We start from the raw sequence: 26,207 nt of genomic DNA, 5'->3' as shown, positions 1-26,207 counted from the left end.
CAGGGTAAATTATACCAGTTCAGTCATATTTACACACCCAGATCAATAAACGCCATCCATGCCAAGTATTTTATTCTGTATATTAAAACTGTATTCATTCCTCTATAATATTATTTTTTCACTAAAAAGTTCTCAAATAAAACATTTTAAAATGAGGAAAGATTTTGTTATATTCTTCTTTGAAATCCATTTATTACATGTAAATTTTGAAAAACATGTTGTGTAACAAGTTTTTTTCTTTCAAATATTTCCCAAGTGATGGGATCTATATATATATATATATATATATATATATATATATATATATATATATATATATATATATATATATATATATATATATATATATATATATGTGTGTGTGTGTGTGTGTGTGTGTGTGTGTTCATTCGGCAAAGTTCAATATTATTAACTACTTTAGGACTTTTTTTAAAACACGACAGAAATGTAAATACAGCCATTCAGAACACAGAATAGTGCACTTACTGCACTCCAATAAAATGGTAAGGTTTATAATCTAATTAATACATATTAAACCTCTTTAACATTAATAAATGTACACGCTGAATCACTGATATGTGTTGGCTTGCACTGAAGTTATTTTTTAAATGGTTTATTTTATGTTCAATATCTGAGGTGAACTATCTGCTGCTGCTTTCAGTAGTATGGCAATAAATGTCATGTAAAATGCCATTCAAACTCACATTTTTAGCATTTAACACTGAATAAAGCACACGAGGTGCTAGCTGAGGTAAACATTGTCAGTTTTCTGTTGTTCAGCTGCAAGAAATAGAAGCTGTTTCTAAAATTTATATTTCAGGTGTTGGTTAGAACAAAAACTCCTTTAAATATGGAAAATATTTCTTCTATCACGTTATTGCTTTTATTTGGAACATGGTTTAAATCAGCCTAAAAATCAGCCTTTAGGCTCTGTAGTTAAACACTGTTGGTGTCGTCAATCTGGCAACCTGCGCTTGCGTTTGTTTTGAACCAGGTGTGCAATACCTAGCTCAACCACTGGGTGTCAAACTTACATACTGGACCTTTAAGCTGAATACTAGTTTCTAAAACTACAAAATATTATACTGTCTTAATGGAAAAGACAAAAGAAATTAGTTATTGCAAATATTTTATTAAAATGATTGTGTTTGAAAATGTGCTCCATTAAACAGACTTAGTAAATATTTGAAAAAGACAGAACATTTCACAGGAGGGCTAATAATTTTGTCTTCAACTGTATAAGCTAGCATAAACTTGAGTCCTGTTTTTTTTTTTTAATTATTGAAAAAAAACCACCCATGTTTCCAGGTCTCATTCATCTCTCACAGTTTCCACCGCTTACAATATTCTCATTCATTAAGTTTATATATCTACGGACTGGCTTTTCCGAACAGGACACTAGAAAATGGAAATTAATTTTAAGCGTCAGGGAACCCAATTAATTCTCTGCAAGGAAGCGAGCTAATCAGTTTGTTGTTTAGTAAGCAATAAGCTGGCTCGACGGGTGAATTTTCCGACCTGCGCTGCCTGAGTGTTAGCGTTTGGGATTTATCTAAACAGGCGACAGGTTCATGCTCTTCACACGTCGTATCAAACCTCATTACTGGGCCTTAGCAGGAATCCGAGTGTGTGACTGTATCTGTTTGTGCCTATTGTAATTATGGGTCGCCCCGGTGCTCCAGAGCGGATATCAAGAACACTGGATTTCACAATTATCCCTCGTCATTATGTTCCCATGAAGGAATAAAAACAATTGCTGAGAATACAAACACCAAGCAAAGCGCAGCATCTCTGAAATAAGTCAAAGCCGAGGTGAAATCCAATAAATGTCAAGAAGGATGAAAACGTGTGCATTTTGATAATACGCTCATAAGCACAAGCAGATGAGATGGTATTAATGAGCAGAGAGTTACAGGAGGTGAATTTTTTGTAGATTCTCTATGTGAGAGGAAATAATAATATGCTGTGTATCTGATGTGTTTAATAGATTTTATTTCTTAACTATTGCATGAAACAAACTCAAGCTGATTAAAGCTGATTTTAAATGGACTTAAACCAAAAATCAAACAAAAAGCAATTGGAATGACATAAAGGGTGCTTTCACATCTGTGGTTCGGTTCATTTGGTTAGGACCAAGGGCAACAAATAATAAGAACACACTGATTGCTTTGGTCCAAACCAGTTGAAAAGAACCAAAATGCAGTCATATGACAAAATCCACATCACTCATCAGCCAGATGTTATTGAACGCATTTCCTAAACTGCTTCTCAACTGGTCAGAATTAACGTGTGTAAAAATGCCAATGGAACTCCAGCAAGTAAACAAACCGCCAGACACAAAATGTCGCTTTTTACTACTACTGCGCTGGCTGATTGTATCCCTGGTCATAGTATACTATATAGTTTGTATACATCACTTTATACAAACTATATATTTTGAGAATGAAGCACGGCTGTGGCTGGAAAACTTTATTTTAATGTATTACAAACAGCGAAGGCGCACCGCATGTCACTTCAAGAGAAGGCGTGAATTAATTTAGCTAAACTGCCACATGGTCATCTTCCGGAAATATTACCAACGATCCATCAGGTATTGTTTTTCCCTCTCTCTGTTTAAAATTGTTGGTAAAGCGCTGTCAACAAATGTTTTTCCTCCACACCCCATAAGATGGGACAGCGCATAGAACTACGGCAGCTGAATTAGTCCCAAAATGCGCAGTACTTTTTGTGGGTGGGTCTGTTTTATTTCAGATCATTTTCTCACCACAAATGAACCACTCCAGGATTCGTTTGAAAGCGTACCGAGACCACCTCTTCAAGGAAGTCTCTATACGTTTTATTGGTTTGCTCTTGGCGCGCACACAAGTTCAATTGCTACATTCACACCTGCCCAAATGAACCACACAAGAGGGAAAACAAACTCTAGAGCGATTCAGCCGAACTAAAGGCAGGTGTGAAAACATCCTTAATGATTCTGGTCATGATTATTTTGAACACGTCTGGTTGTTTAATGATTTTATTAACTATTCTTTTAGTATTTTGGAGCAATAAATGTGTAAAAAATGTGCAACAATTTTGAGATTTAGAGAGATTTTAAAGATTTTAGATGAACAGACTGAACAAACTATAAATATTTTTCAGACACACAAAAAAATTAAACCCTCAATAAAAGAATGTATATAAAATTAGCATGATTTTGGATAAATTAACATTTTTCAAATAAAGATCACAATTGTTCTATTCTGAATAGATGACTTAATTTATTATTATTATATAATTAAAAAATATATTTTAAAAAGGTCTGTCTAAAAGGCTGGTGTGTCTGTGTTGTGTTCATTGTGTATTAATGCCATGTGATTCCCCATGTGCTGTGTTCTTTGTGTCTTCCGTTTAAGTTATGTGATTCCTATGTTATGTTTTCCCGCCGTTTGTTAATTTTTATTAGTTCCACCTGTGTCACACCCCTGTAATGTGTAATGTGTGTATTTATATAGCGCATTTATTGTGTATGGCCATACAACCAAAGCACTTCACAATCATGAGGGGGGTCTCTTCACACCACCACCAGTGTGCAGCATCCACTTGGATGATGCGACGGCAGCCCCAGGACAACAGCGCCAGTGCGCTCACCACACACCAGCTATTGGGAGAGCTGTATGTATTTAGTTTAATCATGTCTTGTGTATTTATTCCCCTAAGTTCAGTTTATTCATTGTCCGGTATTGTATTGTCACATCTCCTTGTCCTGGCTGTGTTTGATTGTCTAGTTCTTGTTGTAAGTGCTTTTTTGTAAATAAATATGTGTTTTTTGACAATTCCTGTGTTCCATGCGTTTGTGAGTGAGACATCTGTGGCAAGTATGTTACAATATTAGCTTAATTTTTCCATGCATATGATGTACAGTGCCTATAGAAAATCCTCATCCTCAATCCTCCTAAGTTATTTGTCTTACAGCCTGAAATAAAATCATATTCCAAATAATTTTTCCAGCCTTTGAATTGTTTTTGTAGCATTCTCCTAACCTGTGCCTTTCTACAACTTTATTTACATTACATATATGAAAAATTATAGCTTGTTGATTCCCAATCCCACATGTCAAACTGAACTAAATAGTATGGCTGTCTGTAGACCCAAAACATCAGAGCATATAAAATAGTAGAGTATGAAGCAGATCAAAATCTAATCTTTGAATATCGTCCTGTCAAATTTTAATGTAGAAACACTTACTCTTTGCTGACAATGATATTCTTCAAATCTGTGTATATTATGTGACTCTGGAAAATTAAAAAATGACATTTGAGGGAATGGACGAAAGGGCAAAAAATATATATATATTTTTTTTTCCTTATGACTGCATTTCTACTGAGGAAATATTAAATATTTACTTGGTATCCCCAAAGCTCACACTTGAGTTTGCCTTAGATCATTACACATGAAGGTGCCCCGGAAGCCTGTCTGAAACCAGACGAAACCTTCATACATAGTCATCAACTAACAGCAGCGAGACTGCAATGCTTCTTTCAGTTTCACACATGTACACATTGTTGCAGAAGTTGCAACCACATTTAAATACTGAAAATCCTTTAAATGATCATGCAATGTGTGTATGGAACACCACACACTTCAAAATGAATGAAATAATGTAATGATTAAAACATCACTATAAAAAATATGATATATTATTTAAATATGCATCTCTGGGCTTTTTGGTTTTTGATGCTATCCAGTTGTAAAAGGGATAGTTCACTAAAAATAATAAAAAAATAAAATGTACTCACCATCTACTCACCTTTAATTGGTTCCAAACCTAAATGATTTTCTTATTTCTGTTAAACAAAGGAAGATATTTAAAAGAATGTTTGAAACCAGCAGCATTGAAACACATGGCAGCAACCAGACAGGCTGGTCTGAGTATTTCAGAAACTGCTGATCTATTGGGACTTTCACACACAACTATCTCTAGGGTTTACAGAGAATGGTCAGAAGTATGCAGAAGAGCATCTCTGAATGCACAACACGTCCAACCTTGAAGCGGATGGGGTACAGCAGTAGAAGACCACACCGAGTGCCACTCCGGTCAGCTAAGAACAGGAAACCGAGGACAAAATTCGCACAGGTTCACCAAAATTAGACAATAGAAGATTGGAAAAACATTCCCTAGTCTGATGAGTCTCGATTTCTGCTGCAACATTCGGATGATAGGGTAAGAATTTGGTGTCAACAACAACCTGCCTTGTATCAACGGTTCAGGTTGGTGGTGGTGGTGTAACGGGTGTGGGGGATATTTTCTTGGCACGCTTTGGGCTCATTAGTATCAACTGAGCATCTTGTCAACGCCACAGCCTACTTGAGTATTGTTGCTGACCATGTTCATCCCTTTATGATCACAGTGTACCCATCTTTGATGGCTACCTCCAGCAGGATAACATGCCATGTCATAAAGCATGAATCATCTCAGACTGGTTTCTTGAACAGGAAAATGACTTCACTGTCCTTAAATGGCCTCCACAGTCACCAGAACTCAATCCAATAGAGCACCTTTAGGATGTGGTGGAACAGGAGATTCGCATCATGGATGTGCAGCCAACAAATCTGCAGACACTGATGTGTGATGGTGTAACTAATAAAGTGGCTGGTTAGTATATGTGTAAATCCAATGTTTATGTCCTTCTGATAAGATGCCTACAAATCAGTTTTTAAACTGAGCATAATGAATTCTTTGCTGACTATGATATCCCACTATCATGGGCATTTTCATTTTCCTGAAATAAAAAATGACTATACTTAAAAAGAAGGAGAATATAATAAAAAAATATTAGTTTGCATTATGAAGCAGCAGAACAAGCTGTTTTTAACATCTAAAAATCAATGGAATAAAGAATGGTTAATGAAACCAGAACTCAAGCCAAAATTCGAACATTACAATGGCTGCGGCTGCTTAATATATTGTATGATTAAAATATATAGTTAAAAAGCAGTTCTTCAATGCCATTCAACACTGCTTTGTGGGTCAATATGGCACAAGTATCATTAATAACCCAAAGAATAATCACTTCTATGTGCGTGCGTCTGGATTGGAGTCCTCCAAAGGGTCTTGAGGTTACGAGACACTCAAAACAAAAAAAATAAGCCAACAATGGCAGGTTCTATTACAGGTCTCTGGTCTTCTGGGGTAAAGCTGTAGCTAGCACTTTGGAGCAGAGCTACTTTGAGACGCAGGTGCTGCTGACAGCTCGTCTGCATGGCTGTCAGCGCAGGAACGAGTGCTGAGCCAGGTGTCCTGAATGAAAAAGACTTGGTCAAAGCAGAAGGAGAGGAGAGAGGATGAGGGAGCGTAGCCCGCTGCAGCTCTAATGCCTGTAATTGGATGTGAAACAAGTTTGAGAAGTGAGCTTAGAAGACAGGCTTAGCAAACACAAACAGACTTGAAGTGTCAGAGGAAGACCGAGGGACCGGAGCAGGGATAAGTGTGACAGTGAATGTGCTGCTATCACTTTCTTCCCCAGGCAAACACTCGCTGACAGAGGGAGATTCGGCCTGGGAATGAAGATCTGAACTGATGGGGGAAGAATGGAAGCAGGGATACAACAAGAACACAACAGGGACACTGCTAAAATAATAATAATTTTAAAAAGCAGAGAACATTTGAGCTTTGTAATCAGTTAAATGAGAAAATGATCATTATCATCATTTGATACTGGAATCCATTACTGAGAGTACATCAAACCGAGCAAATGAACATCGCATAAATGAGCTTAAAAGTCTGACTTTAACAAGATTTTGAAAGCCCAATGGATAGGCGACATTTAGATTTTCACTAAATTAGAACAAGCAACTTTATTTCCACAACTACAGTATGTTTATATATACTGAGTGTGTGTGTGTGCGTGCGTGCGTGCGTGCGTGCGTGCGCGCTGTAAGAGTCAATGTACTGGGTTACATTTCAAGCATTTTTTATTCATTTTTCCTTAAACTGGAATGATATGCAGTACAAGTGTATAACAACAGTACAACAAGTTAAATGAATTAATAATTTGTGTAAATTAAAGCAAAACTCTTAAATATGATAGGAAACATTTGATTCTGTAACAAATTGTTGTTTAACTTATCAGCTTTAAACATTTTAAACCACTAAAAGAGTTGACAATAACAGAGTTGACATTTTCCACCATTTTGCGCTTTAGCTAAATATGCTACCTCAAAATCAGATACCGCATGTCAAGTCTAAAACTGAATTTCATGTATTATTTTCATCACAGTGCTTCCCACACATAGACTTTACTTGGGAGGGGCCGGCGAGGTATAGTAATAACTATATTAGTGACACATTTGTTTATTTTTTACTATTATTAACATCCTTTAACACTTTTTTGTATCCGCTCAATATAACCAAACATCCACCATTGATTAAGTAGTGGAAAATCACTCGTTTACCTGTTTTGTTCTGTATGTGCATGAACTGTCAACATGTGAAAATAAAGCTTAGCCATTACACAGACAATTATTACTAAATTAGTAATAATTCTTATAATTATATAATAAATATATTAAAAGAATCCAGTTATTTTAAATTAAATAATTAACATTATATGCATTTTGATTATATATTTAAATCAAATAAATTCAGCCTTGCTGAGCAAAGGAAACAAACCGCAATTTATCCAAAGGCAGTGCATTATAGTGTTTATGTCTATATAGCACATATAAATAACCATCTGGTTATAACCAAAGACCAGAAACACGTCAAAATTAAAAATCAGACAGATGGAAAACATAATGCAGCTCTGGAGTGTGTCAGATGCTTTAAGTGTCGACAGCTCTGTTGATTATAATGGAAGCAATCTAGTTTGATCATGCTGCAATGTCTGATTGCTAGTACTTTGCATATATATCACATCATATCCAATCACAGTCAGTGATAGCATACAGCATCCAAATTTGAACACGTCCCCTTAAAAACAAAAAAGATGCCTACACTTAGTGAAGTCTAACAGATTCAGATACCATTTTTTTCTAACAAAATCGTATTCATGACACATTTCTCATTATATGGTCACTATCATGACCTACATATTCTTGGGAAGCCAGACGGTATAATGTGAGCAGGTGGTGCTATGAGGAGGGTCACAGCTAGGAACACTTGATATCAGCCTCCCCTGTCCACAAGGTGTCCTGATGGACACAGGTGGCTGCTTCACAGACATAACACCTTCATGGAAATGACCTCCTGGCCCAATGTCCTGGACCTGCTGCACTCAGCATGGCACAACCTTTCATTTCTCCACCGCATGAACAGAACACCCCCGTGACAATGTTAATCTCTTTTAATTTATATTTAAAATAAAGGACCGGCTTGTCCAACACTGTTCCACTCTGTCCATCCAAACAACAATAAACACAAGAGTAACAGGCTATGATAGCCTATTTATTTACAGTGTTATTAATATTGTAAACCTATTGTAAGACTTTTGTTTTAGTTTTTTTTTTTCATTTATTGTTTTTTATTGGTAGCTCTTCAGTATAGTTTTCATTACTAACTAGTCACTTATTAACTAGCCTACTATTGACATTTTGTACTAAGCAGAAATTACGCAAATCCATATTCTACATTCCTTATCCTACCCAATAACTACACCTAACCATACCCCATAGGTAATGGTTTGTTAAAGGAATAGCTCACTTACTAATCCACATTAGTAAATAGATCATTTACTAGTCCACTGGTTGTTCCAAACCCATATAAATGCATTTTATTCCTCACATTTGTATTTTGTCTGGCGCACTTCACCTCTTGTTCGCCGCTAATGTGCAGGTAAAGCAAGTTTGTGCCTGTAAATACAGCATCCCCCCTTGTTCAAAACAAGTATCACAATTCGTTCAACATTTCTACAGATTTGAATCGTTACATGTTTGAATTGATTTTCAACCGGCCCACTGTCAATTGTTACATCCCTAGTTCCACCTTTAAAAGAAACTAAAAAGTCAAGGAATGTCAAAACTTCTCCAAAGCTAAAAAAAACTCATTATATCCCAGATGATTATACCCTAAAACAACTACTGTTAATAAGAAATAAATTAGGAGTATATTGAGGCAAATGTTGTAGTTAATTGTGAATATGTTCCACATACTAAAATGTTTCTTCATATTGCAATCACATTTGCAACTTCTTAATGACACATACTGTACTTTATAGAGCAGGTAGAGCAGGGGTCTCAAACTCTTTGTGGCCCCCGCTTTATGGTTCTCGGGGGCGGGACATCGGCTGGACTTGACGCAGGCAGAGAAACATCAACTCAGTAAAGGTTACAGCAGCGTTGCCATGGAGTGTTTTCTCCCATGCCAGGCTGGCTGCCTTGTTTCTTTAGCGCGCTTCATTCACAACACTTCTAAAAAAGTTTTGTTTAAGTTGCGGCTCAGCGGGACATTATACGTAGATAAGTGTATATAAATCAGTGCTTAATATGAGCCGGGTCTTGCTGGATCTTGTTACGGGAAATGTCAGATATTCGTGTTTTGTATTTGGTTTAATTGATTCGGAATTAACTTGTGTGCGGTGAATACGTGCGTGTGTGTGTGTGTGTGTTCGTGTGAGAGAGAGAGAGGGGGGGGGGGGGGGGGGGGGGGGGGGTTAGAGAGAGAATGTGCATGCGAAGGCTGATTGCATGTGCGCGCACGCATGACGGTAGTCACCATGCGCAACCAATCATCTTTACGTTTACAATCACTCTCATTTGGTTGGTGGTTATTGTTTCGCGCGCCGTAAGTAGCGAAAATAAATAAGGCATAGTGGCTCACCTAAATAATATCTGTATTTTCAAAATAGCAAGGAGGCAATTAAGCTTATTTTAATTTCTTTAAAACCACGAGTAAATCTGATAATGAGGCTGATCAAAAGAGATCTCGAAAAGCTGGAACTGCCTTCTTGGATCTGGATAGCGGGAAGCAGAAGCAACGCGAGGCAAGTCAGCTACAGAACATAAAGGAGGAGCCGACTGTGGGCTCTTCTTGAAGATTAGACAGAGTGAGTCATTTCATTACTATTTTTCACTTGAAAGTGATCTGAAATGGCACTGCAGCCTAATGTAATCGTCTGCAGTCACACATCAACACTTGTCCGTCGGCAATAAGAGTCCCCAGTAGTAAACGGACCTAGGGTCTCTCACAATAACATTACATATAACATTACATATATTTCTATATGATGTAAAAGTAGTCAAAACAAATGACAACACAGTGTTGCTTTTTTAACAACAGCACAGTGGATAACAGTAAATCTAATTATTATTATTATCACTATTTATTACTGACTGATTGTATTTTCTTAGAATTTTTTTTGTTCCATCTTATTTTGTGCTAAAAAAATCCAATCCTCTTAAATCTCATTATTTTTATTTTTTAATAAAATAAGATGAAAAAAATAAACAAATTAGAAATGAATAATTAATAATATAATTTATTTCTTGTGGAAAACCTGATGCGGCCCAGCCTCACACGGATCTGGCCTCCAGCGGCCCTCAGTTAAATTAAGTTCAAGTCCCCTGAGGTATAGTATAGGCCAAAAATGTCAGGGTGAAACATTTTTGAAGCATGATTTTGTGCCTCTGTATTTTACATGTGTGCGTTTATATGGAGAGATGTGTCTATGTAAACAAATAGACTGAAAAAAAGTTTAGAAACTAGCTGTTTACACCTATACCAATCAAGTTATCAACTTAATTAGATTGAGTTCTCAGTAATTGTTGAAGTTGCAGTAATTTGTATTAGTTGAATGAATTATTATTTTTTTTCGTAAACCTTTTTGCTATTACAAGTGGTATTTAAATCCTTTGTCTGATTGTAATGCCTCAGACAGTCTGACGTGATGCTGGTTGAAATCCACACAGTTTCTTAATCACACTAAATAACTACCTGACGAGTCATTAGTCTTTCCTGAAGTGGTGAAGCACTGGCTGTAAAGACATTCCTCTGACAACACACCTCTGAAACACACTGACTACCAGCCGTCAGAATCTTCTTTAAGGGGCTTCAGGTGTTCAGTAAACCCGCTAACCCTGTGGTGATCCTCATATCACATCCCTAATGAAGAGGCAGATCAAAGAGGGATTTTCAGTAGCTGTTGCATTACCAAAACCTCTTGTGCTTTCAACAGAACAGCCCGTTGGACTTCAAAAGACCTCCAAGAGTTTGAGATTGTCTTATTCATTACAGTCATAAAAGTCATAAAAATCTGAGGCTGGACTCTGAAAGTGCTCCTAAATATTACTTTTTTAAACATTTTCTTCCAAAAAGTAGTGACTGATATTTTCTAACACATTGTGACACATCTAAATGTAACTGATTACTGACGATAAACAGCTGGTTCGACCCTTTAGTTGAGTGTTGAGGGATGAGTGTAAGTTTGCAGTTGCACTAAAACAACACAATTAGACACAAAACATTAATCTGAGCAGTAATAATTTACAAGCTCTTTAATTAAACATAAAACTTGCAGAAAGAAAAAGGGTTCTTAACACGGCTGAATGCAGCTCACACTAACCATTCATTCATTCATTTTCCTTCAGCTTAGTCACTTACCACGGCAAATTTAACTTATTCAGTTCACCTATAGTGCATGTGTTTGGACTTTTGGGGAAACCGGAGCACCTGGAGGAAACTGCATGTGAACACAGGGAGAACATGCAAACTCCACACAGAAATGCCAACTGACCCAGCCGGAGCTCAAACCAGCAACCTTCTTCGCACACTCTCAGAAATAAAGGTACAGGAGCTGTCACTGAGGCAGTACCTTTTCAACAGATAAATATTTATACCCAAAGAGTCCACAGTGGTACCTCAAAGGTGACAGCTCTTGTGCCTTTATTTCTGAGAGTGCACTAACCAACTCATTATTATTATTGTCATTATTCAGTCACAAGATGATCCCAATCAGTCAAGCAAAGGTTAGATAATCAGCATAAGCATATATGAATATATTCACTTAGTCAAGATGATTTGTAGAACCCAGATAAGCCTGTGTTATTAGTTTCATCGGTTGTTATCATAGATAATAACATGGCTGTCTAGAATACTTGATTCTGATTGTTCACTCGCAACATTCCAAGGTATGTTATTCCGAGATAACATTCATTCATTTCCTTTTCGGCTTAATCCACAGCAGAAATGAACCACCAACTTATCCAGCATATATTTCACACAGCGGATGCCCTTTCAGCCGTAAACCAACAGTGCATACACACTCTTTCACACACATACACTATGGCCAATTTAGCTTATTCAATTCACCTATAGCGCATGTCATTGGACTGTGGGGGAAACCGAAGCACCCACACGAACAGGGGGTGAACATGCAAACTCCACACAGAAATGCCAACTGACCAAGCCAGGAATCGAACCAGCAACCTTCTTGCTGTGAGGCGATCATGCTACCTACTGCGCCACCGTGACAGCCCTTTCTGAGATAACAACTGCTGAAAATATTAACACAGGCTCATCCAGGTACTTCAACCCATCTTGACCATCAGTGAATACGTTTATATTCATTTGCATGCTTGGCTGTCATGCCGCTGTTTTTGACTGTTTGGCACTATTTTTTGATGAAATAATATGTACAGTAGGTTAGTGTATTCTCCAATCAGCATTGGTTTCTGACAGATTTGCATTTAATTAAAGAATTGATAAACTATTATGGCTTAGAGCAACGTTTTGTCTAATGTTTGCATTTTGTGGCCGTATAGTAATAAGTATGATAAGTAGATGTTTGTTTTTGCATAAAAAAAAGCCATTCAGTCTATAAGCCTGTCTTTGCACACTAAAGTCTGAAATGTTCATGTTTTTTTTTTCATATTCAGATCAAAAAAATTTGTCATGCATACAAACCTTGCACAACAGGTCCAATGCATATTAATTAATCTGTTGCAAAATTATTTGCAAAACAACAATACAAAATGGAGTGTTCGAGTAGTGAAGATTTGTTTTTTGTTTTGTTTTTTTGCTTTATTAACTTGAGTAGTGAAGATGATTTTGTTGTCTTCTCCCTGCCTAACAAAAGAAAAAGAAAGAGGAAATATTGGATCCATCCCATTCTTAGACATTAGCTGTTTATTAATAGTTAGTAAGGCTGAAGTTGGGTTTAGGTTTTGGGTAGGATTAGGGATGCAGAATAAGATCATACTTTATAAGTGCTAATGAACAGTTAATAGCTTAACAATTGGCAGGTAATAAGCCAGTAGTTAATAGCACAAACTGTGATCTAAACTAAAGTGTTACCAATACATTCAGTTAAAAAAAAGATAATTATATGAACTGCATTTTATCGTTTTTAGAGAAGTCTATTCAGGTATAAAGTGAGTGATTAATCTAATGTAACATAATACTGCATAGTCTTTGTTTTATAAACAATTCAACAGAATTTATCGTTATTAATTTGTCATTACATTAAAAACACTGTAATTTCTTATTAGCCTAAATGCTTTAAAAACCCTCACACAGTCACAGGCCTTAAAAAACACTTGCGAAACATTCATTCATTCATTCATGGCTCTTTTCGGCTTAGTCGCTTTACTAATCTGGGGACGCCACAGCGGAACGAACCGCCAACTTATCCAGCACATGTTTAACGCAGCGGATGCCCTTCCAGCTGCAACCCATCACTGGGAAAACTTGGGAAACAATGAATTATAATTCAGACTCAACATTACGTATACTCATGATGTGACTACTGCAAATGCTTACATTGCAATATCGACGCTGAAACGATATATTGGGCAGCCCTAGGACAGGGAAACAAAATCAGACACCAAACCACACAGACAAACTTAATATATTATATTAATTATTACGAAACCATTTAGAATTTAGGCTTACACTTGTACGATGGCCCTGAATTGTCAAAACTCCTCTCAATACGACTTTTCAGATGCAAAAAACAAAAAATTGACGCAATACATTTTTTATGACAGCCAAAAAGTTTGATGGCATTGTGTCAATACGATTGATGAGGTCGAATTTATTTTTTAATGTGAAAACTACGGACAAAAATGTTATATTCAGTGTCCATTAACCTTTATTCTGCAATAACAAGTGTATATTTTATCCCTAGCATAACATACTTGGATAATTGTGACAGACCAATCAGAATCAGGTATTCTAGCAAGCAGTATAATAAATGAATTTATGAGTAAATAAAAACAGCAGAAGTTATCAATCTTTAAAAAATGACTGGAAATCATACATACGTACATTTTCCTTCAACTTAGTCTCTATTTCAGAGTAATAGTGAGAGCCAACTATTCCAGCATATTTTTTACACAGCGGATGCACTTCCAGCTGCAACCCAGTACTAGGAAACACCCATACACACTCATTCACACACACACACTCATCACTACAGTCAATTTAGTTTATTTAGTTCACCTATTACGCATGCCTTTGGACTGTGAGGGAAAACAAAGCACGCGAAACCCATGCGAACACAAGGAGAACATGCAAACTCCAAAAAGAAATGCCATCTGGACCAGCCGAGACTTGAACCAGCGACCTCCTGTGAGCGACAGTGATAACCACTGAGCCACCGTGTCGCCCAAGACTAGAAATCATTCATTTATTCATTTTCTTTTCGGCTTAGTCCCTTTATTAATTCGAGGTCGCCACAGCAGAATGAACCGCCAACTTATCCAGCACATGTTTTACGCAGCCGATTCCAGCTGCAAACCATCTCTGGGAAACATCCATACACACTCATTCACACTCATACACTATGGACAATTTAGCCTACCTAAGACTAAAAATCAGTCTAACATAATTGCAAGAAAGACTATTATTTTGCTCAGTTGTTTTCAATATGCTCGTATTTTATATAACAAATTCTTTAAGAACTTGCTTGTCTGTGCATCTGAGGTCCCAGCCAATAGGAAGCTTGAACACCTTCTGTGCCTAAAGTCAAGCAGGGCCATTAACTGATGTGTGATAGTATTACGACAGAAGAACAGCATTCCACAGCGATCATTTGAAAGAAGACTTTGAAAGGAAGTGTGTGTGGGTTACAGAGAGAGAAAACGCCAGGCTCCTTTGGTGTTACTTCAGAAGAATGATGACATCTTCAAATCATCTGATGCATTTAAGATGATGTAAGTACACACTTACAGCGCTTCTGGCACAAGTGAAACATACCAGAACGGACGCGACTGAATGCTTGTGCTGGAGCAGGATGGAGAAATCAATCATTTAAACAGATTTATAGATGTACAGAGGTCTTTATATCATTTTTACACAACAACTCACAACTACACTCGAGATAACATCGCTTTTAGTTTAGCAGCAGCATATTCATTTAGCCGTATAAATACACAGCGGCTGTAATAAAACTTCTATATGGTCTGCATTCATTGCTGTGGAAACTGCAAATAAATAAGCTACTGTAGCTTTTTACATATCCAGTCAGGAGGGGGATACAAACGGATCCCTGCTTGCCAAGCAAAAGTAAATAAAGCCTTCGCCGAGCCTGTGTGTAAATTTAAAAACAACAAGAATGAAGCCCTCACATCCATGTCTGAGAAACCCTATTGGGACAGAGAGCTCAGCTAAAGGACCATAAATAAATGACATCCTCAAAAGTACACATGACTGTAAATGCATATATAAATAAGTGAAAAGATAATCTCCTGAAAACATAAACAGAATATGAAATTATTGTAGAGAATTATATACTGTATGACTGTCTAAATGAATGTAGGGATGTGCAACATATATCGTGTACGATCATATCATAATTGTTGTTTTTAACCATGTTTGAGCTGACACCGAGTATGTCACTCACTTGTAAACAACAAACAAAAACAAAGCTTGAGAGTCCATAACGTCCGATAATGCCTCGTAATTCAACTTATGAAAGAAAAATGGGTTTTTGATTAACAGGTTAGGGTAAAATGATTAAGCCCTCCTGTGAAATATTGATTCTTTTTCAAATATTTCCCAGTGAATGTTAAACAGGCCAACTACATTTTCATAGTATTTCCTATAATATTTTTTCTTTTCTTTTAAAGAAAGTCTTATTTTGTTTAGTTCAACTGGAATAACACTTTACACTTGTTTTAACTATTTTTAAGGTCAATATTATTAGACCACTTGTTTATTGGCTATAGAACAAACCATTATTATTGTCCAATGACTTGTCTAATTAACCTAACTTGCCTATTTAAAGGTGCAATATGTAAGTTTGACACCCAGTGGTTGAACAAGGTATTGCATGCCTGGTTCAAAACACATGCAAGTGCAGGTTGCAAGATTGACAACATCAACAGAAGTGTGCCAAACTATCGAGCCTAAAGGCTGATTTGAGTGGTGTTCTAAATACAAGCTATGGCACGTGACATATGGAATATTTTCCACATTAAAAAGAGTTTTTGTTCTAACTAACACCTGAAATTTATATTTTAGAAACGGCTTCTATTTTTTGCAGCTGAACAACAGGATAAACTGACAATGTTTACCTCAGAGGTGCTTTATTCAGTGTTGAATGCTAACAATGTGAGTTCGAATGTCATTTTACATGACATTCATTGCCATACTACTGAAAGCAGCAGCTGATAGTTCACCTCAGATTTTGAAAATAAAATAATCTGTTTGAAATTAAACTTTAGAACTGTGAAATAATACAAACCAACACATATCAGTGATTCAGCATGTACATTTAATAATGTTAAAGAGGTTTCATATGTATAAAGTAGATCATAAACCTTACCATTTTGTCAGATGCAGTAAGTGCACTATTCTGTGCTTCTGAATGGCTTTGTTTACATTTCTGTCGTGTTTCGTCTGGTGCAAACAGCCAAATTGCTCATCACTGCAAATCTCATCACATAGTGTGTTGTTATGACACAGGGTTACAATGTAACCTACTGACCTAACGTTTACGTTTGTAATAATTATATTATTTGCTAATTTATAACCACCACATGTGGAACTTTGAATCTGTGTCTTATTTTGTAGGCTGCTACTTTCACGGACACACACTTTGCACGCATTGGGCAGGTTAAATGACCAAAACAAAGACTGGAAGACAGGCGTTCCAGCACATCAGCATTGTTTTTCAGATAATAATTTTGACCTTAAAATGGTTCATGAAAAATTTAAAACTGCTTGTATTCTAGCCAAAATAAAACAAATAAGATTTTCTCCAGAAGAAAAAATATTATCAGACATACTGTGAAAATTTCCTTGCTCAGTTAAACATAATTTGGGAAATATTTAAAAAGAAAAACAAATTCAAAGGAGTTCTAATAATTCTGACTTCAACTGTATATTAGTAAGTAGTGATATAAAATATCTTAAAACTATTATGTTTAAAAGCGTGCTGAAAAAAAATCTCTCCATCAACAGCGCTAATAGAAGAGGGCTAATAATTTGAGATATGATATTGACTATATACAACATTTAAAAAATAAATAAGTTATTATTGTGAGTGTTATATTTTAGATATAATATTTTTTGTTTGTCTTTTACTTCATTAACAAAAATAGCTAGAGCAAAACATTTGTGGATCTAAGGGCAACATTGATGCTTCATTTCTGAATGTGTTTAAAAAAAGCAAGCCAATGATTCAATCCTTTCGTAAAGACAGTTGATTGTTTCTTTTCTAATAAAATGAGCCATTTTGATTGCATCATATTTACCATTTTATATGAACCACCAAGGACCACAATTTTAGCTAAAAAAAAATCTTCTTTAATGTTCTACTGAGAAAAAAAAATCATTTTGGTGTTAGAAAAGGTTCAACACTCAAACAACAACAAATACAACTCCAATCCATCTTTAGAGTGTCAGATGAAGGACTGAGTGAGTGTTGGACCGTTTTTTTTGTGGTTCACACCTCAACATTTACTAGTAAAGCTCCTCTTTATGGTATTTTTTCCTTAATTTTTGGATTTAAAAAAAATTGGGGTTAAAAAAGCTTTCTCTTTAATTTAAATAAAATTATGCTTAAGAACACACCATTTTATAGGGACTGAGCAAAACACATTATGTAAATGTCTAGAATCAGGGATCAGATAAATGAAAAAAGTTTGCAATCAAATCCAAACTTGTAAGAAAATCTTTAACTGAACCAAAAGCCTATGAATGATTAATCGGATTGATTCATTCTCTACTCAAACGCTGACACCCCTCAATTGCTTCACATTAAAGGACAGTGGGTTTATGGCGGGTGAGGGCAAGTGTTACTTGCTATGAAATCTCCAGAACTTACCTCAATGAGTTTCCGCTCATAGTTGGATGCCAGTTCCTCAATATCAGCCATAGAGCGGTTTTGGGGGGCTGGAGGTGGACTTTCACAATTCCTCTGAATAGTTAATGCTGGAAATAAAACGCAATACATTTAGAAAAAAGCATTTAAATGGTATATAAGTTTTACAAAGATCCATTTAAATCTTTTTAACCTGCTAACTGTCAGTGGCCTGTAAAAAAAGAGCACCATGTAGCTTTTAAAGTAATGGATGGATTGAAATTTTTGAGTTTTAACTTATCAACTAAATGAATTATTATTGAATTATTAATGCATTATCAAAAGTATGGCCTGAATTCTTCAGTTTGCATTTAAATAAAACGCAATAAATTCAAAGAAGGTGTGAAAATCTAAACATTAATCTATTTTCTCCTATCCCAGAGGAAGGCAGACAAAGCGAATAGAAGCAATATGTATAGTAAAGTAACTGAAACGTCTTCATCTTGAATTGGGTCTCATTCACTAATAACTGTATTTCTTGAAAAAAAAATCATACAAATAAACCTTTCATGTATACAGATAGATTTTTATTTAGTTTCATTATTATGCTCATGAATCAGATTTTTTTTTTAAATGAGCAACCTTATGCACAAAATGAGTCGTTTGCATAAAATATGCCAAAACCATGTCCATGAAAGAGCATTTCTATACAGTCATTCGGCACTCTGGTCAAACATATGGCAGTTGCTATACAGACATGCTCTCATAGATCCTTGAGCAAGGACAAGTGTGTTATTCTCAAAACCAATTTATATAGACCCTGATTACAGAGCTCTCATTTTGCCCAAAGAATATACTTCAGTTTTAATGTGCACATGCTGATTGCAAACCACCCACTATTTTTTAATCTTGTGTACAAGCTCACATAAGCTTTAAAAATTGTATTACTTCATTTACACTGCTGATGTTTTACATTCAGAAACGAAACAGGGGGAACGAGAACAACAAGATCTTGTGAAAGCAGCAAAAACAATAGACGCCCGTGTTGATGAGAATTTGTGTGAGAGAAATATCATACCTGTATATAAGCAATTCTGCTCTAAATGAGAATAAAAGTCAATCTTATTAATCATAACTTTTAGAGTGAGAATAAGCAATCACTCAAAAAACATGAATGCTTCGCGTCTAGCACCTTTGTACATGCATTTTTTGTACCTGCAAGTACAGTAAATAAATTATTTATTGTAAATAAATAATTAAGTACCAATTCTCACTGTTGCAGTGGCTTATTACCTGCACTACTACATTAATAATTATGGTCAAAATTATTTGAAAGTACAATTTTGTGTTTCAGAACAAGTCTCTTCTGTTCACTAAGTTTGCATTTATTTGATCCAATGTATCTCAAAAACAGTAATAATTTTACTATTTAAAATAACTTTTCTTTAAAAAAAAAAATAGTGTAAAATGTAATTTATTCCTGTGATTTTAAAGCTAAATGTTTAGCATCAATACTCCAGTCACATGATCTTTGGAAATCATTATAATTTGCTGATTTAATGCTCAAAAACATTCATTAATTAATTCATTCATTCATTTTCAGCTTTCTCTGATGAACAGAAAGTTCAGCAGAACATCATTTATCCGAATTTATCCAAAATAAAACTCTTTTGTGACATTATTGTCATCGCTTTTGATATTAATTTTGATAATTTCTTTATCAAAAAACTTTGAATCTTTCTAATCATCAAAGAATACAAAATGCTGTTAATAAATATTGATAATAATAATAATAATAATAATAATAATAATAAAGTGAATGAGACCCTCATTGCCCACAATCAATGGTTTGAGTTTTGGGTGGGAATAACTGTTTGATGTACAATGGGAAGAAAAGAGAAGGAAATGCAGTACAAACGCCTGCAAACAATTATTTTATAGCTTGCAGTTTGGTGGCAATAGAGGTCAAGAAACAACCCACTTGTCTTCAGCTTTAGAGCAAGATTCAGTAATTTCCTTTATACGATTATGTCCTGTAAAACTGTGGGAAAAACAATACAATCTAAGATGCTGGTTGTTCACACTAAGAAACTTGGGTTTCCTCCAGTGTCGTGGAGCTGTAGCCTTTAAATCCGGTGTAATCTATTTTCAGTGGAGCCGCTTGTGACGGCTGAGATCCGCCGAGTTCATAAGCAGCAGAACAGAATCTTTCACCAATTGAAAACTCAATTAAAATCTGAAACTTTTCACAACACAAATGTAGCTCGAGGCGCCACAGGACAGCAGAGACGAGGAAAGCAATAAGAACAAAAAACGCAACCCTGGACCTGGCCAGCTTTCAACAGAACAGCTGCTGGACTCTCTCATTTCTTAATTCTCAAAGGAGAAAGAGAATCCGGATATTTCCACAGAGGAAACAAAATTACATGCAATAAAAAGTTATTTTTCATGAAAAGCAAAAAGATGTTTGACCAGTAAAAGATGTAAAGAGTCACAAATTGACTGTCGCCGATGTTCCTTGCGAGGTCACAAGCAATTTTGCAAGCTAGAAGCCTAGCGTGACCACATCTTAGCAGCAGCCGGCTGATAAAGAGCGGCTGGATCATCAGAATGGTGAAGATATGCATACAAAGAGTCTGGAGGGCATGAATGCGCGGGGGTAAAAAGATGGAGACGAGGAGGAGGTGGTGCTCAGCTGAAAAGTTTGTCATAAAGCTGTAAATAAATCTATGGCGTACAAGTCAACAATTCTGAACATTATCAGCTCACACGCACACAGCCGCCCGCCACTTCAGCGCCGGGTCTTATCAGTGCTCTGCCAATGGTCTACACATCCCACTAACTCACACACCACTACTGTCAGCAAGAATGCAGTCAAATTACACTCAGCTCAACCTTGATTTCAGTCTACCACAGTCATGCCGGAAACTAGTAATTATACTGTAGATTCACTCACATAGAATTGTCTATGTGAGCGTGGGAAACAGTGAATCTACACACAAGACAAGAGTGTAACAAAAAAGATAAAGAATAGGTTCTGAACAGCCAAAACTATTCCAGTCGCCAACTATTGTAGTTATAATTCAGTAACCGATCTAAAGAAGATCTATAATGTATAGGGCTGCATGAATAATTGAATTTGAATTGGGACTGCGATTGAGCAATTGCACAGCAATTAATATTTCTTTTTGATTTTGTGGCTAATTCGTATTAATTTATACAATCTCATTCATGCATATTTGTACGATTTGCTCATTCCTTAATGAGGGTTAGGATTTGGGAGGACGCCTCGTACATTTTCATGCAAATGCTAACAGGTGCTGGAGATTTACTACTGTTTAAAGAGCCGGCTTTACTGACAAAATGTGCATGAAAATCATCTTCAATTAACTGTGCAGAGCTACATTTACATAATGGTAGCCTACGGTTTTTATATGCAAGCAAATTAGAAATGACTGATCAGATATTTCTATTAGCACTGCACAAAGTAAAAAAAATAGAAATCTGATGCAAAGTAAACTGATCTAAACTTAATGGGCTCCATTTTAACGATCTAGGCGCAAAGTCTAAAGCATTAAGCATTAAGGTCGTGTCAGATTCACTCTTATTTTAAGGATGGAAAAATAAACTCTACGCCCTGGCGTGTGGTTTAATAGGGTTGTGCTTTTTCTTTAATTGAGCTATGAGTGTATTTTGAGCATAACGGTCAGTTGTGTCACACCGTGTCGCATTTGCTATTAATATGGCGGACTTTAAAAGTAGAAAAACAAAATGCTTCACTAGCAAGAAGAGTTAAACAGACCATCTGTGTGAGGATAAAGAACGAGCCTCCTCCATTTGGCCTCTTTACTTTCTCTTTGCTTTGCTTCCGCTCTTTACTCTTTTACTCTCGTGAATAAGGAAACGGTGTACACACTCCACTGAAGACATCCATTAGCCAACATATTTAATTTTGTTTGTTAAGCACAAAGATTTGTTTTCAACATATTTCTAAATTCAGTTCTAATTTTCAGCAAATGAATAAATGAACAACAATAATGAAGAGGTATATCTGAACACATGTCCTATTCCTATGCCCCATATGATGACACATACGTCTCCAAACCCAAAAGGTGGACAAATCTAAACTTGTTTTAATTAAAGCAAAAATAAATATGCATATAATAAATAAAACTGCTAATAATAATAACATTATACAAATGCAAATTGTCATGAATAAACTGAAAAAAGCCTCCTGAGATGAGGCATGGTGTAGTGGTTTTTATATTTTTGTAGAAAATAATAATTTGTAACATTTTAATCCTTTAATATTTTTTTCATATGTAAAGATATTTGTGTATTGCTGTACATCCTGTTTGTATTAAGTAATGTGTACACATTTGGACCTGCATAGGCCCATAACTAGTGTGCTCTGCACTGGACTTTAGAGCAGCTTTTAGTTGGTCAATAGCTATGTTTCCATCCAAAAATGCAAATTAACTTTAGGGGCAAAACTGGATTATCACATTAAAGACGTGCAAATAAAGCAGCGTTTCCATCCAACGAGTCAAAGCCAACAAAATCGTCACTTTCTGATTAACTGGTGCCAAATATCAACAGTAAAAACTGAATTTACTGTGGCAGGAGAAGCTGCGTCATCTAATATATGACTTTTCTTCATCTAATAAATGACTCGCGCCTCAGAAGGCAATCCTGACACGCAGTGAATGCGGAGTGGGGTTTGAAGGTGTCAGACGTGGAGCACAGACGCTCTTGATTCTGGAGGTCATTAATGATATAATAACACTAATACTTAAACGTTCAGGCGTTTTAGAATGAACAAAACAACAGTTCAGATGATTTACAGTGTGCTTAGCCTGCTGGTTTGTCCATTAACGCACATTTTCATCATCACATGATCTCTTATTACAAAAATCTTTTTTTGACTTTTTTTAATGCGCATACTGAAATTTGTGTTTCCATCGTAGTTTATACGCATCTTTTCTTATCGAATAAAAAGTTTATTCTACTCAGTTATGCGTATATCCAAAATGCGCATAAAAATAGGTGGATGGAAACATAGCTAATGATGCAGTCTATTCAAGCAAAACTTATAAATTCTTGTTGCACTGGGTCTGAAAATAGCAACAAATCCCGCCATGCATGTCTTGCACCTTATTGCGCCGGGTGTATTTTGCCCCTTTAACATGAATTAGTAGTTTTGTTAATGTGTGTGGGGGGGGGGGGGTTATCACAAGCCCTAGTTTCTAAGCCTGACTTGCACTTTATGAGGTCATCTCATAAAGTACCACAAACTATGTCAAATTGTACCACTGAGAAACGTCCTGCTAAAGACATGCTAGCGATCAACTAGTTTCTCCAGATTTTCATCATTATTGTTTTCATTCATCAACACTCTTCTTATTATCCTAAAGGATTGTATCATGTTGTCAGATGGGCCATTTGACCAATGGCCAAACTGGGCCATATGAACCTCACACTAGGGCTTAGAAAACCAAGTTCAATATAACTCAATTGATATTATGTGAAATGTATATTAACATTTTAAAATGAAAGTGTTTTTGACGTTGGTATGGAAAATGTTTTGGGGTGTATTGCAGGAGAGCTCGAAAATAAGCAATTCAAGGAACACTTGAATAAAAAGTATTTTAAAATGCAAATTTGTCCCCTCAAAATACTAAAAAAATACTTCTCTTTTAAAAAATGTGTTTCTGTTAATGAAAAAAGTACTAGTTATATTTAATAGTTACATCAAATGTGAGGACATGTAATTTCGATGGACCTCATTTCTTTTGTCTTCATATTGATTAGGACATTGTTTTGGAGCATACAGTAAGAGTTTCAAAGGCTCTAAAGATTACCAACAAAAACAACAGCTTCCTAAATTAAAGAATATATCATTTTAATCTATAAGCTGCCCTGCAGAGAATCATATAGTGGTGTAGGTTACTACGATTCATCCAAATTCTGTCCAAAACCTGCATCTCAAGTAAAAACACCACAGAGCTACTAGGCCTATGTAAGTGAATGAACGTAGATTTGACAGACATATGGAAAATTACTGTCTGTTTACGCACTGACGTGAAAAAAGCAAAAGAAAAAATGCAGAGAGTTAATGAGTGTGTTGATCAAAGTAATCTCCATCCATTTTCCCATCATGCAGCCATTGCTTCCTGCGAGACAGCTTGAGATAACAACAGCGTATCATTCCATCAGCGAGTGATCTCTTCTAAGTACAGGACGCAGTCAATTTGACGCCCAGACGTGAAATTGCATACAAAACACTCATTGCACCTTGCAGAGGGCAAACATGGAGGCTTTTTAAGATCAAGTTCGCTTATAATCTTCCAACTTGCACATCTAAACCAAGGCTGAAACAACTAATTGATAAATCAGGATATATTCAATCATGAAAAATACTTGATTATTGATTTATTACAGATTCAAATCCTGTTTATGTCTTAAAGCATTTAAGATGTGCTTTCCTCAGTCAACATAATTCACAGTTGTATCCTTATCTTTTAATGTTTGAAAGTCACAACATTAGCTATATGTTTCCAAAGATGCTAATTTGACCTCTGCGCAAAACATTGACGAATAAAGCACCATTTCATCATCCAATGAGTCTTTTAGAATCATGACGTGAGATTTTATGCATGCTTCCGACAACTGTCATTAAGTGTCATTTGCTTCGTTATTTCATTTCAAACGCAAAGATGACCTTGTATGAGATGACATTGTTTTGACAACTTGACATAAACCAAGACAAAACAAATGTGTAACTTATTATATTTGGGATTTGTTTGACAATGTAATTTTGTTTAAAATTGACTTTTTGTCATACTTCAAATATAAATTAAAGAGACACCTATTCACTTAGTCTTTAAAGTCATTTTGTTTAAAAAAAAACTGTGAGAAAATAAAATTGTGAATAAAATTGTGAATCATTACAACCATAAACTGTTATGCAAAATACTTGCTGTGATAAACATCACAATACTGCTCCGTATCTTTTGCTTGTGCTATCTCTGGATGAAGGTACTGAGCACAGATTATTCAGCAGGTTGTATTGGCAAAGTTTATCAAATCAAAACAGAAGGTAAACTTCACAATAATGCCTTGGAGTTCCTTCATAAAGTTCTGAGATCAACATGTGGCATTTGTGTACATCTAAAGCGATACATTTGCAACCATCTATTTTAGGGCTGCATGATACTGGAAAAATTTGACATAGCAATTTTTTTCCCTGCAATATATATTGCAATATAAATAAAATTTCTCCAGATGACTTAAATAACTCTATTTGCAAAGTCATTACTTTAGATTGATTGGGATGATTTTGTATGGGAGTGAAATAAATGAAAAGATACATAGTTTACTTTGTCTTACAATAATTAACGGTCATGAACAGGTAAGACGTATTTTCTTAATACATTACAGAGCTGTTGTGCTAGTCGGCCTAATAATAATAAAACCTTAAAACAGGCCAACAAAAGGTGACTTAAAAAGACAGAGAAGATAAATTGAGATGTTCTGCTTCTCTCTTTGATGTAGAGAGCTCAATAATTGATAAATTGAACTGGTGTACAGTACTTCATGCTTCAGTTAAAGCACTTCGCTGGGTTAATCTTTTTGTGCCATTTTGAGGTCGTCATGGCTCTTTTTAACTATATCACAAAAAGAATCCTTGAGGCAGTTTATTCATGCATCAAAAAAAGCACAAACTGCATAATCAGGCCCTTGAATAAGAACAGACATCTTAAAGTTATAATGTATATCAATGAATTAGCATACAATGATAACAATGTCAGACATCTTGCAGGAAAAAATAAAGCAAGACTAATAAGAGATCGGCGATAGCTCTCTTTGGCATGCGTTTAAAACTACACTGCATTCAGAAAGTATTCATAGCGCTTCACTTTTTCCACATTTTTTATGTTACAGCCTTATTCCAAAATGGGCTAAATTCATTTCCTCAAAATTCTACAC

The 26,207-nt window shown here is 35.7% G+C and overlaps 1 protein-coding gene across 1 annotated transcript in view; it reads right to left on the bottom strand.

Annotated features, from left to right (window-relative positions):
• snx29 (sorting nexin 29) overlaps window positions 1–26,207 on the bottom strand; it is a 252,068-nt gene that overhangs the window by 128,705 nt on the left and 97,156 nt on the right. The window contains exon 15 of the mRNA XM_056468943.1: window positions 18,243–18,349. Within this exon, the coding sequence (XP_056324918.1) occupies window positions 18,243–18,349 (107 nt within the window). The remainder of the gene's footprint in view (window positions 1–18,242; window positions 18,350–26,207) is intronic.

Source organism: Danio aesculapii, chromosome 12 (assembly GCF_903798145.1).
Source record: "Danio aesculapii chromosome 12, fDanAes4.1, whole genome shotgun sequence".
NCBI classification, from domain to species: domain Eukaryota; kingdom Metazoa; phylum Chordata; class Actinopteri; order Cypriniformes; family Danionidae; genus Danio; species Danio aesculapii.
Note: the sequence above shows the minus strand (reverse complement) of the source record. Positions and strands in the feature narration are given on the sequence as shown.